Raw genomic sequence first — 18590 nt, 5'->3', positions numbered from 1 at the left:
CTTCCCATTGGCAAGCAGGCAGTGCTAAAGTATACATGTGTCTTTTGTGTGTGATTTATTTCCAATACTAAAAAAGACAGCCAAGTCTTCCTCTGGGCTCCTCCAGCAAATTTATAGAATAAAAGTGACGTTTATCTTCATCTGTCTCTCTTTTGTCGCTTCTTAGGACAACAATGTAGACGCGATCCACCCGGGCTATGGTTTCCTCTCTGAGCGCTCCGACTTTGCCCAGGCTTGTGCCGATGCAGGGGTGATGTTCGTCGGCCCGAGCCCAGAGACCGTCCGCAAGATGGGAGACAAAGTGGAGGCTCGTATGCTGGCCATCAAAGCAGGTAAGAAAGTTGGTGACGGGAGTAGTTGCAGGTAAAGACTTCATATTCTTAGTGTACTTGGTGCTCTTTAATTCTACTAGAGTTTTTGAAAATGTTTGCTTTTTGTCCATGAGTGTATCTCTCATCCATGAACGCTTTGCTTCAGTTTTTATAATTCAAGCCTTTCATTTTATCTTGACTGGAGTGGATGAGCACAATTATAAGAATTATTTATATTTATTTATATATATATATATATATATATATATATATATATATATATATATATATATATATATATATATATATATATATATATATATATATATATATATATATATATATAAATAGTATAAATGTTGAAAAATGAAATACTCTCTTTACTGTAGAGCTGAAATGATGACTTGATTAATCGATTACTAAATTAATCTTCAGTTTCTTTGCTCCATATTTATTTATTTATGTTTATTTCGGTCATGTCAGTTAGATCACTCATCACACATCATCTAAGTGTAGTTCACACAATACACATAACTGAAAGGGAAAGCGGGAGAAGCAAAAGCTTATCTAGTCCCGCCCCCATTACCCACAGAATACATATTTTATATACATAATATTTCTTTTTTGTATGACATTTTGACAAAAACATGTTTCAGCATCAGGTAGCACTCATAAATAACACATAAATCATTAAAACTGAATAATTTTGGTTTGTGCACGAAACAAGACATTTGAGAACATCCACATTTCCAGGTTTGAGAAACACTGATGAACATTTCTCAACATTTTCTGACATTTTATGGACCAAACAAGTACTCGATTAATCAAGAAAATAATCAACAGAGTGACATGGCCCAAAAAGTTACCAGTTATGTTTTGAATACTGTTTAGCCGTTGCAATCATCTTTTTCAACTCAATGCTCTCATGTTTATACCGTCAAGTGTTTTATTAAGTTTGTCATGTCAATTTAGATCTTCAACATATTTCCATCATAGACACTCGCATGAGCTCCGTCTCTGACCTTGACTTGCTGATCGCCTCAAGATGGCCAACCATGAGCATTCTGCATGCTTACTGGCTAACTGACGTTGATGGGATTGTTCAATATTTGATATTGAATGACAACACATTTGTTCGATATTCAATAACATGAAAGTTCTGTACCCAATGTGGGTAAGGAAATTTGTGTTTGGTCGATTATTTCTTTGATGTAACAATCCTTCTTGGCAATACATTTTATACTGTTGGAAAGCCTGTTTATTTCCCTTTTGAAGGGTGCCACATTTGTAAGGAAAATACATTTGTGGGTTGAGCAACAGAGTTGAGTATGTGGCTTCTGCCAATGCCAAACGGCTAATTCTGCTATTGACTCTTGTTTGGTGTCATGTATTGGATTGGATTGGATGATTGAAGGAGCCTGGCACCACCTCCTCATGCTGATCACCAGCTCGGTCACACACTGCTCTGTTGGCCATCTTGAGGCGATGAGTAAGTCGAGGTCAGAGACGGAGCTAGTGTGTGTCTGTGATGAGTTTTGAGAGGCTGGCGCTCGTTTAATTCATGGAAATATGTTGAAGATCTAAATTGACACAACAAATGAAACACTTGGCAGAATGAACATGAGAGTATAGGGTTGAACATGACGATTGCAATGGGTAAAACTGAAGAATATTACCGTAATGTGTAAAGTTTTTCTTTTTGTCAAAACATCATTTTATATTTTAGTCATTACATACATTTACATTTTTAATTTTCTTTTATCTCCTATTTTTATTATATTAGTATTTTAGTCTCCAGTGTTTCCCTCGCAGCTGTTTGAGTTACATAATTCACATTACACATTCCCTCCCTTCTGCACTTTTTTCACTTCTTTTCCTCACATCATCTCTTCCGCCTTTACTCTTTTAATACATAATACCAGCCATATGTCGGCTGAGATGATTGTTGGCTGTTGTGGTGTTTTCCTTGATTATAAATAAAGTTTGTGTGATTGGTGGTTCAGTTATCAGTATCTAATTCCAGATATTGATACAGTATTGACAAACTACTTTTTTAGTTAAATTGTTATTGAAGAAAAGTATATTGTAATGGAATTGTTTGTGTTTACAGGATTTAACATATTTGTCATTGCTGCCCCCTCTTGTCCAGGTGTTCCTGTGGTCCCAGGAACAGACTCCCCCATCGCCAACATGCGCGAGGCTCAGGTGTTTGCCGAAACATACGGTTTCCCTATCATCTTCAAAGCAGCGTACGGAGGAGGTGGTCGAGGCATGAGGGTGGTCAGAGAATATGAGGTGAGCCCATCAGCCGCTGCTGAACATGATCACTTCTGTCAGAAGTTTTAATTTAATAAACATGAATCTTATGCTGACATTTTACCAAGGAAGGGAAAACAAACCCCATTTGATGGCCATGTCAGTCTCACGACATATCTGTCTTTAATTTTCTTTAATTTTCTGTTTGTATTGCATCAGAGAGAAATTACACCCTGGTCATTTAACTTCCTACCTGCCAGTATGTCTGTGTTTGGTGTGTTTGTTAATAATCTGTTTCATTACTGTCCACTGCCCACATTCATAATTCTAATTTGTTATTCTATGCTCAAATGTTACATACATATAATACTATATATATTATATATTTGAGTAGAGACACTGCAAATTAATGAATGTCAACATGTAAATATGCCATATTGTAGCCATTGGCCAATTGACCTCAGTTGTGACCCTAGGCAGGTTGGTGGAGTGAAAGGAAATACAAGTACATTAAGAACAAAAAAAATGAAATGAAAACAGCAATAACAACAGATGGTGCAACTGGCATAGGTTGTGTTACAAGTACACTGTAAACACAGCCCTTCTTGAAATTAGATAAATATTCCCAAATTGAATTGAAAATCATTTCTTGTTATAAATATAAATATAATCTGCCAGTGGGGTCATTTGGTTTGACGAGAATATTTAATTACTAGTTTATAAATCTGAAGCTACTGATAATGACAAACAGGCCAAAACAGGAAAAAAAACTGGCTGAAGTCTAAGAGATTTGTACTCAAGTCATGAAAGAAAATTTGACTTAATTTGTCTTCTTAATTTGATGAAGCTGACTTAAAGAATTTATGCCTTACAATTTTCTCTTATTTGCACCCACACCAATCTGTGAAAGTGAATTTTACTTCTGTATTAAACACAAACTTAATACAAACCATTGTTTTAGCTTGTTACTGGTAATTCAATATAAAAAGTAAAAAAAAAATCCTTTTTTGTGTGCAAAACTTGCCTGCCACAATTATTTTTCTTCCATAAAATTATAAAATGTATCATTTTACTTTATTGAAAATAATTTTTTCAGTGTAACAAAGACGGATTGCTAATAATAGCTGAGATTGGCACAGCTCCCCCCGCGACCCTCATGCGGAGGATAAAGGTGGAAAATGGATGGATGGATAATGCAACAAGACAAACCAGGAAATCTGGACCACAAGTGCCTAATGTTATCTAATGTTTTAGCTTCATTATAATTTTTTTTTATTCTAAAATGTTATGTATAGAAATAACAGTTTTACAACTGAGTGGCCTGAAGACTAAACATCCTGGGGCCATTTAGATTTTAAACTTGTTCTTCACTTACTTCACAGTTAAATGCACATCAGCTTCATTATTCAACAATGAATGCACTACAAACCTTAAAACACACTCTGTTATAGGATAATATATACATAATAGAGATGATTTTACATAATTTACAATGTGGTATAATGTATACATGTACAGTTCCACTTATGTTCATCTGTGTTCAGTTACAGCACTGCAGAACTACAGCACATTGGGATTCACATTAGCATGGGAAGTTCAAATTTAAATCACAATTTACAAACAATTCATATATTTAAGAGCTCATATCCCATGTGATAAGCCTCCATCTTTTAAAAAAAATCTATTTAACCCGAGACTAACCTAAACATTTTAGCGGTAATGAAATCACAAGAGCAAAATGTCAAGAAACTTGTATCAAGATATTTACCCCCATCATTAAGCACTAATGGTGAATAAACCTAAAAAAAAAAGTTACAGAACATTTTAAATTTTACTTACCTCAAGACACAATTTGGGGGAAATGTCCTATTGCAATTTGATTTGTGATTATGACCATCTTTTTAGCTTATAGTCAAACTTCAGTTCAATATTCACAGTTATGTATTAATTTACTTTTTGTATACCATGTTATGTTTGTTTTTAAACCCTAAATCACAATAAATTCTCTCAAAAATGTCACATTCACTTAAAAGAGTTATGTTTATAAAATAAAGTTAAAAATGTTTGTACAGTACAAACTCTAATAACAGTGCTTAGTTTACTAGAAAAGAAAAACATAAATGTCTCTTTTGCTTTTTTGCTTGAAAAGCAACTTGAACTTGAAATAATATCCATATTTTCTGTAATTTAATTTTATAGTTATAATTAGGGTTGGGCAATATATCGATATTATATCTATATCCTGACTTGAGACAAGGTATCTGTGTTTTTCCTGGTATTTAAGGTTTTTGCATTGATAATTATCACATTTATGATATGAATACATTTTTTGAAATACACACAATATTATATATATGTTGATTAAAACAAAATAAATGGAATTGACCTTTTTTTTTATTAAATAGTCCATAACACTTGACTTTTAAGCATAATTATTCATGTTATAGCAGGATTTGACCTTATTTATGGTCAATTTCATTGTTTCTAACACATGCAAATATCCTTCATTTAACATTAGAAAGCCAAATAAATAGGAGTCACAATCTCTATTCCAGTTCATCCAAAAGGTGCTCAGTGGAGTTGAGGTCAGGGTTCTGTGAGGGCAAGTCAAGTTCTTCCACACCAAACTTGTCATACAATGTCCTTGCTTTGTGCACTGGGGAACTGTTGCTACAAAGTTGGGAGCATTGAGCCTGATTGAAAGACCTGAACTCAATACTTTTCTCCAAATACTGCATCTTGTGTATCAGGATATAGCCTAAAATATATGAGATTATTTATAAGCCGTATCACCCAGCCTTACAGATATACAGTGCTCAGCGTAAATGAGTACACCCCCTTTGAAAAGTACTATTTTAAACAATATCTCAATGAACACAAAAACTATTTTCAAAATGTTGAATATATATAAGTTTATATAACATCTGTTAAACTTAAAACATGAAAGTAAGTTCAATAACATAACTTAGATTACACATTTTTCAGTTTTACTGAAATAAGGGCGATGCAAAAATGAGTACACCCCACAACAAAAACGACTAAACCTAGTACTTTGTATGGCCTCCATGATTTTTAATGACAGCACCAAGTCTTCTAGGCTTGGAATGAACAAGTTGGAAACATTTTGCTACATCAATCTTTTTCCATTCAAGAATTATCTCTTTTAGAGACTGGATGCTCGATGGAGAGTAATCCTCAACTCTTCAGAATTCCCCATAGGTGTTTAATTGGGTTTAGATCAGGAGACATACTTGGCCACTGAATCACTTTTACCCTGTTCTTCTTCAGAAATCCAACAGTGGCCTTCGATGTGTGTTTAGGATCATTGTCATGTTGGAAAAGTGCACTACGACCAAAGGCACGGAGTGATGGTAGCATCTTTTCTTTCAGTATAGAGCAAAACATCTGTGAATTCATGATGCCATCAATGAAACACAGCTCCAAGACACCAGCAGCACTCATGCAGCCCCACATAAGGACACTGCCACCACCATGTTTCACTGTAGGCACCATGCATTTTTCTTTGAATTCCTCACCTTTGCGACGCCATACAGTTTTGAAGCCATCAGTTCCAAAAACATTTATCTTGGTCTCATCACTCCAAAGTACAGAGTCCCAGTAGTCTTCATCTTTGTCAGCATGGGCCCTGGCAAACTCTAGGCAGGCTTTTATGTGCCTGGGCTTTAGGAGAGGCTTCCGTTGGGACGGCACCCATGCATGCCATTCCTCTGCAGTGTATGCCATATTGTGTCACGGGAAATAGTCACCCCAGTTTGGCTTTCTACTTCCTTGGATAACTGCAGTGAACTTGCATGCCGATTTTCTTTGACCCTTCTCATCAGGAGACGCTCCTGTCGAGGTGTTAACGTCCGTGGACGACCTGGACGTCTCTGTGAGATGGTTGCAGTTCCATCTTTTTTAAATTTTTCTACCACTTTTGCTACAGTATTCTGACTGATAAGTAAAGCTTTGCTGATCTTCTTGTAGCCTTCACCTTTGTGGTGTAAAGAAATTATTTTCTTTCTCAAGTCTTGAGACATTTCTCTTCCATGTGGTGCCATTGCTAACAACATGAAATGGGAAGGGGTTTATAGTCAACTGTCTGCTGGACACATGTGTGATGAATAGTTAGACTCACCTGTGGTTGATTATTGTTAAATTGGACATTTGTAGTCTAAAATTTAGCCTTGCTACAGAGACTTTCAGTGGGGTGTACTCATTTTTGCATCACCCCAATTTGAGTAAAACTATAAATTTTGTTCTCTAAGTTATATTATTATCCTTACTTTCAAGTTATAAGTTAAACAGATGTTAAATAAAACTTAGTCTTGTCAACATTTTGCAAATTGTTTTTGTTTTCATTGAGATATTGTTTAAAATGGTACTTTTCGAAGGGGGTGTACTCATTTACGCTGAGCACTGTATATCACTCTTCAAACCACATGGGTTCAAGGTGAGCAACAGTAGTTTCATGCTTTACTCGCCCTAATCCACACGAGAAATATCAGTGTTGCGTTGTATTTTATTCACTGAGCCTCACAAGTCAGCGTTCCACTGGAAAGAATGACCTTTTCTGAGCTGTACCCCAGTCTAATTAATTAGTTGTCGACATTTCTAGTTATTCAGTTCAGAGTCATGGGGGCCCGTGCAGCTCCAGCTGATATGATGTGAGGAAATTGTAAAGAGGTTTCTCTGCACTTTTGGGACCCCAAGCAACAAGGCGTAAATTGACTTTTTATTCCATTAAGGCGAGCTTGTATGTCATTTGTATTCTGAATTAACACAGTGAGTCTAACTACTTGGATCACACCGTAGGACACAGCGTGTATGTTTATTGAAAGGCAAGGTAGTCGCCAAGTGCCAGATTTTTTTAAATTAAAATTTGACACGTCCCGTTTCTCAAGGAGAAATGGAACAGCAGAGCTGGCCTCATTAAAAGCCCCAGTAGCTGAACCTGGAAGACTGATTGGACGTGGATAAGAGTACAAATAGAGGTTTCCTAGAATCAAGATTCGACATTTATTTATTTGTTTATTTAATAGGGACAAATGCAGTTTAACATAGTTCAAAGGCCGCACAAAGAATTTATAGCAATTGCTTATTTGACATTATAAAAATCTGCAAATGCATGACAATGAACTTAATGAAAAACTGTATATCACAGCAGACATATTACAAAGCACACAAACAAATACACATACAACTATTGTATGTAACTAATGTAACTAAAGTACATAATAAATAATATAAACAAACAAATAGCGTTCACGATTTGTCACATGCCAGACTATACAAGCGCAACAGGGAAACGATGTAGCGATGATTCCATTTTAGCAAAGACGAGAATAAAAATAGAGAATATAAAAATATGTATAAATATCTTAGTGGGGTTTAGAGGGTTAGCTGGCAGAGGGAGAGCTTTATACATTTTATCTACAAAAAATATAATCATATATAATAAGTAAAAATGATGCCAGACTTCTGAGTCTTTTAAAAGTCTTTGGTTGATGTTTGCAGAAAAATGAAGGTGCACCAGGACTTTCTATCTCGGCTTGCTGCTGTTAACCAGAAACAAAACAAACTAGTACTGCTACTGCCCTTTGTTTTGTGTCCAAACTGATGAGATAACAGCTGAGGATGGGCTTACATAGCCCCTCCTGAGACAATTGCTCCAAGAGGGCATGATGGTGACTCAGTCTTTCCACCAGTAGAGGAGAAAATTGGCAAGACGTCACACTGACGAACACTGATTTGAGCCCTGACCTTCATCATGTTTGGTCGTGACCTCATACAGTCCAGTCCCAAATATCCCAGTGTAGAATCTTTTCCTCCAAGGACGTGTAAACATTCTTGTCAAAAGCAGAATAAAAAGTCTGCATGACATCACATGTGACGGGGGAAGTAATACTAACAGGAAATGGAAGTTATACAAAATTTCATTTCAGTTCATTACTTGATGCTGCAGCAACACTTTTGCTTCTGGAATGGAAGCACTAACTCAGACATGATGGATTTTTCTTGTCTGTTTGTCAGGAACTGGAGGAAAATTACCAGCGGGCGTACTCTGAAGCCCTGGCAGCTTTCGGGAATGGATCCCTGTTTGTCGAGAAGTTCATTGAAAAGCCGAGACACATTGAAGTGCAAATCCTCGGTAAGTGTGCTCCGTCTTTGATGCCCTTCGTGTTTGCCTTGAACCACGAGAGTCCATTTTCTTTATTTAATGTGACGTGACCGAAGTTCATTAAAGAAACAAGATACCCTAGGGCCCTTGTTTATAAAGTTTGGTTGTGATTGGACCTTCTATCGCAGTTATAGTAGTTTCATGTTTTTTGGCGAGTCATCTGAATTGGCCCCAACTTTTCCGCCCCCTAGTACCAAAACTGTGAAGCTTTTGATAACTTTTAATCCTTATCTTGTCTCGAGTGACCTGAAGCTGAGCACATTAAACCTCTAGGAGAAGTTTGTTCAAATACCACATGTGCGAAAATTGCCAAAATGGTCCCCAAATGGCTGTTTGATCCAAAATGGTCACCCTCCTGTTGCATCTAGGTTATGATTCCAAGAGTTTTGTTTTTCTCCTAGATGTTATCCTGATAAACATATATGCCAATTTTCATGTGTAGGTGAAACAGTTGGCTGGGGCTGTTTATTTTCAATGTTCTAGGGGGCGCTCTGGAGTATGTGACCTACATTAAGTCCTTGAAGTCAGAAGCAGTGAGACAGATGAACAATGAGTGATATGAGATTTATTGGCCAGCTGAGGATTTTCCACACATTATTTCTCCTCATCACAGTGGATGTTGCTCAATAACCAGAACTGAAAATCAAACCTGACAATTACTGGAAGTCTCTGCACTTATATATGCCCAGTTGAACTTGTGTTCATTATGTATATATAAGTCCTGTAAGTACTTGTATTCATCTGTCTGGTTTTGGCAGTGTTATCTGATTGTGTGTGGTGTAGTTAAAAGGCATGCCTTTTCCCACTGTGTGTTTCTTTGGCATTAAGGTACATTTAAGAATGAACATGAGGAGCCTATGCCCCCTTTTCACCCCAAATTTTCCAAAGCAGTAAAGCAAATATTTCTTGTCCCCACCCACCCTTGCACCGCTGCTGTATGCACACAAACACTCCCTCAGTCAGATAAAGGACGCAGCCTATAATGTTACATTGTTTCTGTTTATGAAGCCCAAAAAGAGGTAGAAGGTTAACATTAACAACAAAAAAAATCACCAAAAGTTACACACTGCAGCTGTAAACCATGTCAGTATGACATTAATACTATAATCTTTCCTCCAGCTCCTTAAATTAAAGCTGTGGCTTGAAACTTGAAATGACATCAAACTTGCATGATCCATTTGCCTCACTCTTATATGGGAAAATACAGCACAAGGCAATCTAAATCAGTTAATTGGGGAAAAAATTGGCAGATTAAATAATAATGAGTTTAATTAAAATGTTAAAATAGTTGTTTTTCTTACACATGAAATATTAAAGTAGGTTGTTGAAGGGTCTCTTAACTAATCTGTAAAAAGAGAATGTTACACAGTATGTACAGTCCAGTTCATAATCCAACATGGCCATCTCTGGAGTCTATTGGCACTTCCAGTGTCGGCTGTTGAATTATGTGTCATTTCCAGTTGTATACACACCAGTTAAAAGATGTTGATTATAGCTGCACAATTCCTGACAGTGTGTGAATTTTTCCCACAGGGTGTCTGTCTCTGGTTGACACAGCTCTAAACTGTCTATTGATCAGTGTGTCTCACAGTGAGCATGGGAACAAAGAATGTTTCTTTCATACACCTCCTTATTCTCTTTGTTTCAATCACCGCTTCCCTTCATGCTGCTGATTGTTCTAGAAATAATCTTTGATCCTCCCTCTGTTGTTTTCTCTCACCTGGCTTGTCTCTCTGTTTCCCCAGGTGATAAATATGGTAATGTCATCCACCTCTACGAGAGAGACTGCTCTATTCAGCGGAGACACCAAAAGGTGATTTCACATTCATTTCTCCAGACTTAATACAGGGTTCCCATTGGTCCTTGAAAGTCAAGGCCTTTGAAAGTTTTTTTTTTAAATCATCCTAAAAAGACATGGGTCATTGAAAGTGCTTGAATTTTGTGCAAGAAAGAAGTTAGATTGATATTTAGGTAAATGTCTTGCTTGTTTGTTAGGACACCACCCACTGCTTCATGTCCTGCATTGCTTGATGTATGTAGACTAAGCTCTCTGCAGAACAAACGTCAAGTCGTAATTACTACAAGTGTTGTGGGCACTGTATGACTCGAGATTCCATGCAGAACAATGAGTGAGTAACTTTATGCAAGAGAGAGCAAATTGATACCTGGGAATTGCAAATTCCAAGATCTCTGGTTCACCAAAGAAAATGACAGACTGGGTTTCCCAAGATCCCAAGGGCAATCACTTGGCCAGATGGAGAGCGTGCTGCAAATCAATAAAAGTGGACACCATGGGCGAAGCAGCTCTTATAAGTTGCCCTCTGTGTCGGCACATTTGGTCCTTGAATTTGAGGGAATTGGTCATGGAAAGAATTTGATGTCAACCAAGGTGTGGGAACCCTGTTACGATTGGAATGTGTTTAAGATCAACTTTGTGAAATTTTCTGCTGTATTACTTGAGGGCTGTCCACACGAAAACAAATCTAGGTTGAATAAGTGAATGATTTTTATTTTTTTTTTTGCATTTTGGGAGCCCTGAAAGTTTTTGAAAACAGGTCCCTCAGTGGGGAAAACCGTTTTCATATAAACCAATACACTACTTTGAGAAAACGATGATCTCATAATCTCTTGTGCTGGGGTTCACTGATTTAATTCCGTCTCAGTTTAACAGTTACTCATTCAAATATTTGAAAGCTTTATTTGGAAAAAAAAAAGTGTGCACAACCTCTTTTCTGTATATAATGTAGCAGCATTACAGCACCACAAACAGGTCTGGCATGTGTACCACAGCGTGTACAAAAAAGGAAAAATGGTCTACGTTCCATTTCCATGTAGATGGAGACATTAGGTTAGCATGAAGTGGATGTTGATGGTGAGTGGGCATGGCACAGTTCAAAGAAAGAATCATGCCTTTGAGCACTGCAGAGGTCGTAGTGTTTTTCAATTTACCTTTTTTTCAGGTCAACAGGCCAATTTAACATAGTATACTAATAAGCCACTGTAACTGCTGTTAGTGTGAATGAAAGTCTATTATTTTAAATAAAAAATGGAAATGTGTCTACTGTCACCTCAAAGCACTATTTTCATCAGTCGCTTCCTTCCCTTTTTAATCAAATTAGAGATGATAATCATATTAGTGACGCTATTCATGTCAAAGCTGCCGTTCTTTAAATCTATGAGACTTAATCTGCCTTTGCCCTTAATCTAAGATCTGTTTGAGTTTCCGAAACACATGATGGTAACTTGCTGAAATATGTTTGAGATGCGGGAGTGCTGATAGGATATTTATAGCTTTCCTCAATGTCTTGGAAGTGCTATTTTTTCCTATTATTCAAATGTATTTGGGTTTTTTTTGTCCTTCGAAATAAAAACATACAGTATGTCAACATATCCAAAACCAAAGGGACACATATATTATAAACCCAAAATTACACCTTAACAATATTAATGATGATAATAGTAATATTAATAAAAGTTAAAAATTCAAAGTACTCAGTAGTAAGTACTGGATAAATGGCTGCCAGACCTGTGTTTATTTCTTAATTTACCCTTTAGTATCATGTTTCAATTTTTCTAATTTCTTTGCCACAATACTAGAGGTGTAGAAGTGCTATTCCTGGAGAGTCCAATTGTAATTGAATGATAACCCTGACAAAAATATTTAATTGAATTCTTGCCTTAAAAAACAAACAAACATATAAACATGTCACATTGTTAAGAATAATCCTAACATTTTTCAAGAAGAATAAATGATTTCTCTTGGATGGGTAAACTTGTTTGACACAGTGGAATGAGACAGTTCAGCCTGCAGCATGGTGAACACTACTAAGCAGCCAGAGCCAGACCTAATGAAAGGCTGAGGGAAACATGATTCATTCCATCTGATTCACAAAGTCTGAAATGAGACAAAACTGAATCAAAATAGGGGAGAGACAGAAAAATGGAAATAAATGATGGCATTTACAAGATGACAGCAGGAAATAATGCAGTGCTCATGAAGCATCTATAGCTCGACTAAATGATGCGTTTGTTTACAACAGATGAAATGATTATGTAGTGTGAAAGTATCACTTGTAGTGATGAGCCATTAGACAATTATTACCCTCGTCTACAGTTACCTGTGGGTCTATGGGGAGTTCCAGCATCTGTCAACTCATTGTTATCACCTAACAGCTTGCAGTGTGACTGTATCCACTCTCCCTGAGCTCCACACCATTTTCACTTGACAAACCCGTGACGTTGCCTTCACCTGTCAAATGTCTGTCAACAAACAATGCAGGTTAACGTATGGAAAGTGGTGATACTGTTCAGTCTTTGACATGTAGTCAAAACAAAAAAAAACAAAATGGACGACAGAAATCTGTGCCTGTTTCTGATTGTAAGGAATTTGCATCATTTGACTCAGCGTGGGGCAAACGTTGGAAAGGGAAAAACTGAGGGAGGGAAGCACAATTTTTTTTAAATTCTATTCTAGCAAAACAAAGCCACATGCAAATCGATGAAGTATTCCTTTAAGTGTCAATAATAAATTTCCTAGATGCAGTCTGTGTCAGTGATGAGGATATAATTAAGTTACAATGCTACAAGTTGTTATCCTGACATTGACGTTTGACATTTCCTTTTTTGGTTGTTTTTTTTTTGTTGTGAAAGGTTGTGGAGATTGCACCAGCCTTCCAACTGGATCCTTCTCTGAGAAACCGACTTCACGCCGATGCCGTCAACCTGGCCAGACAGGTAAGGCTGTGTGATTTTTTTTTTTATTTTTTTTTTAAAGCTGTCATGATTTCTGTATATCACACCTTAATTTCCCAAAGTCACGTGTTATCTAGACCATGTCATTACATAATGAAAGGCCCAGAAGAAAAGTGAAGAGTGAAGTTTTATGACTTTACCTCTACTTTATCATATTTTAGTCAGAGTGCACAAAGTAACTAGTTGGTAATTACAATAATGTAGGGCTGAAACAAATGATTATTTTCATAATCAATTGATCTGTCTATTATTATATAACAACTAAATGTTGGTCAGTGTTTCCCAAACTTCAAAAGAAAAAGTTATAGACATTATATACATAAGTTATAGACATTATTTACCCCTCTAATGATTTCTTTATTATATTGAGCAAAGAAAAATCTCTGAGAACTAATAAAAAAAATAACACTATAAATTGATTATTAAAATAGCTGACAATTTGTTGCAGCCCTAAAATGATGTGAAATATTCATGACTGTAGCCTGACGATAAAGCAGTATTTCCTCACATCAGCTCTCACTGTGCACCTTAAAGTTTGACCACCTGTTAGAAAATGTTGGCAGACTCGAGGAGAGACTGCCCACCGAAATTGAAAAATCTTTCCTGGCAAGGACACCTTGCATTAGGTTGTGTTTTGCAAGTCGGAGCAAATTCCCATTGCTATTAATTTTTCTGACTGCAATTAGTCTGCAAAAGACTCTCTCCAGGAATGTTAATGTGCTGTGTGCCCGTGATTGGTACGATGGGGACAAAAAGTGCTTTGCCAAACTGAAAAACAAAAAAAAAAAGCCTATTTGAGTACAAGTGGAAATTGATATCAAGTCTGCAGGCAAGTGCTTTTCTGGAGTTTATATTCAGTTTTAATTTATTGCTACTAAATGTGTCCTTACATCAGTTTTGGAACGGTTTTGGAAAATAAAAGACGCAAGGTTGAGATAGTTTGGTCACGTGCAAAGGAGTGATAGTGATTATATTGGACTAAGGATGTTGAAGATGGAGCTGCCAGGCATTTGTTTCAAGTGTTCTTTTTGGCAGGTTTAGCTTTGAAATTTTTTTTTTTTTTACAATTCATATACAGCCTCTAGTGCACACATAGCTTGCTTTTATCTATTTTATTTATTATGACATGAGTAATGCACTATATGCATCATTACCATCATCACAATTTTTTGTTTAGGTATACTTTTCTTGTAGAGCTTCCTTTGAAAAAAAAATGCATGGTCACATTTCAACTCCGTCACACAGGTGTAGCTATGGTGTGAGAGAGCACTTACTGTTCTGGCATGCAGGATGTCTATCCTTCAAAGTGATGAAATCCTCAAAATAAAATCCATTTACTATACGTCTTTATGTTTTTACACGTAATGTACAGAGTAGGTGATGCCATTATCTGGTGCAGTTTTTCGTCAAGGCCGTGTTCTTTGTTTCTAAAAAAAAAAAAGCAAGGTGATCATACAGGGAGGCTGCCACAGGATGTAACATGCTTGAAAGTAGGGCTGGGCAACATATGGATATTATATCTATATTGTTACATGTGACAAGATATGGATATAGTTTGTGGATGTCATCTCTGATGACTTTTCTTGGTTTTAAAGGCTCTTGCATTGATAATCATTATATTCATTAATGTTATACTAATTGTGAATTGAACATCAAAATGATATTTAAGTTAGTTAATATTACTTTCTCAGGTGTGAGATATTTAATGAACATCTTGCCATGTAACTCATTAGCAAAACAAATTAAACGTTCCATTTATTGGTTTGAATTATTTTAGCTATTGCTATTTTATTACTGTTAACAGACAGTAGAATGACTGGAACGGATAATGTCAACAAAGCAGTCACAAAGTACAGCACAAGGGTCATAAACGGACTGAAACATTTAGAGCTGTTTAAAAATTACAACAGCTTGAGCAATAATACATGCCCCTTACCCCCACAAAAATAAGTGTTTTGTTACCTTTTCTGCAGAACAGTAGTCAGAAGGCACAACATTACTACGTTGAACAGGGTCTTAAAAAATCGACTTCTTTCTCTGTTCCCTCCTGTTGTTGCATTTCCACGCTATGTGTTGTGATTGTGTTTCACTTTGTGTCAACTCCCCACAGCGAAGGGCCTCACGTCAGGGATGAGCTCAGCTCTCACTGCAGGGGCTGAATCCTGCTCCCTGAGCAAAAGCCCAAGCTGAACTTTGCTGTTTATTTGGGTATTTATAAACTGTGTGTGCCTTTCTCACATACAGTTTTATTTTTAATGTGTTCTATAGGAATGTAGGTGTTGTTGCTCTTGTAGCTCTTGCCCAAAGTCGAGCGCACTCATTAACAGGTGCTTGTATTTGTCTCAAGTGCCCAGTTTTCTAGCGCTCGCCGTTGTTGTGGAGACATTTGTGTCCCAGCTCTTTCAATTCTGCACAAAAAAGCAAAGCGCAATCAGACAACTTAATGCTTCCAGTCCAATTTGTAGTGTAATTAGAGCCTTTTCATTTTAATCAGCAGTTTACTATAATGTAAAGGCACAGTAATCCAGGCATTCAACTGATTTTGTTTTAAGTGTGTGTGTGTGTGTGTGTTTGTGTGTGTGTACACATGTGCACACATACAGTCTCGCCCCTTCACTTACACCCACCACACCACAAACATTTGTCTGTGGCTCCTGGGTTAGGAAGCGTTCAAGAAAACCAGCTGGATCTTCTTTGAAATGTGCCACATTCTCTTGCGACATGATCAGCCTGGTGTGCTTTTGATCAGCTGTGGCACCCACCGAGGGGAAACCTTCAACATGAAAGTTTGTTGTGCAGAATGTTCTCTACTTCTTCACAGGAGATGCTTACTACATTGACTCTCTGATTAACAGTCAAACGTCTGTCATCCATCGCCATGTGGTGAACACCATCAATGTTTTTCTTGGGTGTGGGAGGATGTTCGGACCTTGGGTCATCTTCAAGACTCTCCCTACTCCTCTTGAATTCACCTGCCCACTATTGCACAGTTGATAAAGCCAGTGCTCATCCCCTATTGTAGCAACTGTGTCAGCATGAATGTCTTTGGGGACTAACCCCATTTTTGGTCTGAGAGGCAGGTGGAGCACCTAGTGTGGTCTTTTGCTGCTGCAGCTCATCTACTTAAAGGTTCTATGCATTGTGCATTCACAGACATTTTTTTTCATGCATTGTTCTAATGAGAGGTTATTTGAGTTAATGTCTGTCCATTCTCCTTTGACCTTTGTCGTCAGCAAGGCATGTTTTCCCATTCTCTGTAAACCCTAGATGTTTTATGTGAAAATCCTAGTAGCTCAGCAGTTTGGTAAATACTCAGTCCAGTACACTCATCTGAGTATTCACATTGGCCCTCATTTATCAAACTTGCATAGAACATTCAGGTGTAAATATCACCATATGCCAGGTCTCACATGTGATTCATGAAACGTGGTGTGCACCTGACTGGCCTTTGATAAATACCGGAAAATTATCGTAATTTGAATACCATGCCCCCATATATCCATAGGTTCAAGACCTCGCCCCTTGACGACACTGGGATGTGGAATACCAAGAGACTTGTCAGAGAGTGAAAATCAACATCATGGCGTCAGAATTTAACAAAGTTATTCTGTTTGTAAGCCTGGAAAGTGGGATCAAAGGAAGTCAAAGCAACAGTGTGGAGAGAAGTTACTACTGCGGTCAACAGCGACGGTGTTGACAAGCTGAGTTTTGAATATTTCACTTATCCATTTGTGATAATGCACGAGTCATCATATATCAAAGCTTATTCCTTGATGGGACCTCAAAATCGCCACCAAAAAACACGCAGGTTCACTTCAGTCAGATCTAAGCCTGTCACTGACCCAGACTGAGGCTGTGCTGAGGAGAGGGGGTCTGCTTCAGTATCACAGTCAGATAATGATAAACATTTAAACATGACACATTTACAAGAAGCACACTCACACAGTTTAAATTTTTCTATATGTATTATTAACACAGATACTACATACACCACAGACATTTATTTATCTATGTGTCATGCACACAGAAACCATCCTGGGGCTCCACAGAGCCAGGCAAGGAGAGAAGAGTTTGTGTCCCCCACATCCAAGACCCTGGACTCTGTCAGGTTAATTATTGACATAAATATAGTCTGTTTGCAATAAATGACACACTAAAAGATCAATTTAAAAAAATCTACTTATACGAGTATCAAAGAAATTAAATTAAATCAATGTTGTGCAGTGTTTCTCATACTGAATAACCTACTGACCTAACATAAGTATTTCATACTTACATTTTAGAACCACTGAACAATGTCCTGTCCCCTCTGTGTGGCTGTCAGATGTGGCTACAGTGGACAGGGCTCTGCGGGCAGAGGCTCATCTGGCTGTGCTTTATTTCATGCCCTTATACTGTACAGAATCTCACGGGTCAAAATGATGTCACACACCTTCTCAGGTGTTTACATCAGGGTTCTCTCCATTGCTCACAGACACAGCCCTCTGCCCTTCAGCAGTCCAGTGCAGCTCCACTGATGCCTGCATGCGTAATTGTGCACTGAATGTAAACAGATGTAATATAAATATACACATTTTTAAGTTCTGAATATATGACAGTAGATTATTATGGTTTTAATCATCATTATTTTAACAAAGTTCAAAATTTTGTGTGCAAAATATAATTTAACTATAAGTTATTATAACAGATTTCAAACTTGAGCTGGCATGAGATTTGATTGTATGCTACGCCAACGTACATATTGATAAATGCCGATCTTTGCGTGGAATGAGCATACACCCACTCTTTGGGGTACAGAAATTAAATGTAGCAGACATTAAATGTCTGTACCGACCAGAACAGGAAAGTTTGGGAAATGTCCAGTAGAACCAATTGGGCCTGCTAATAAGTTGCCTTTGCCTGCATTACAGCTGCAACTAAGGATTATTTTCATAATCGATTTATCCTTCGACTATTTTCCCGATTAATCGTTTGGTCCATTGAAATGTCAGAGAATTTTGAAAAATATTGAGTAGTTTTTTTTTTTTCAAACCTCGAAATGTTTTCAAATGTCTTGTCTTCAAAGGTTTTAATGATCTCTTTGGTTGCAT

General features: G+C 37.2%; 1 protein-coding gene across 1 annotated transcript in view; it reads left to right on the top strand.

Annotated features, from left to right (window-relative positions):
- The window catches only part of LOC131457184 (pyruvate carboxylase, mitochondrial-like), a 329828-nt gene that overhangs the window by 20102 nt on the left and 291136 nt on the right, over positions 1–18590 (top strand). The window contains exons 5-9 of the mRNA XM_058626042.1: positions 167–332; positions 2461–2606; positions 8601–8718; positions 10494–10561; positions 13399–13482. Coding sequence (XP_058482025.1) covers positions 167–332; positions 2461–2606; positions 8601–8718; positions 10494–10561; positions 13399–13482 — 582 coding nt within the window. The remainder of the gene's footprint in view (positions 1–166; positions 333–2460; positions 2607–8600; positions 8719–10493; positions 10562–13398; positions 13483–18590) is intronic.

This window comes from Solea solea, chromosome 3 (assembly GCF_958295425.1).
Source record: "Solea solea chromosome 3, fSolSol10.1, whole genome shotgun sequence".
NCBI classification, from domain to species: Eukaryota; Metazoa; Chordata; class Actinopteri; order Pleuronectiformes; family Soleidae; genus Solea; species Solea solea.
The sequence above is the reverse complement of the archived record's forward strand: the minus strand, read 5'-3'. Positions and strand labels throughout refer to the sequence as shown.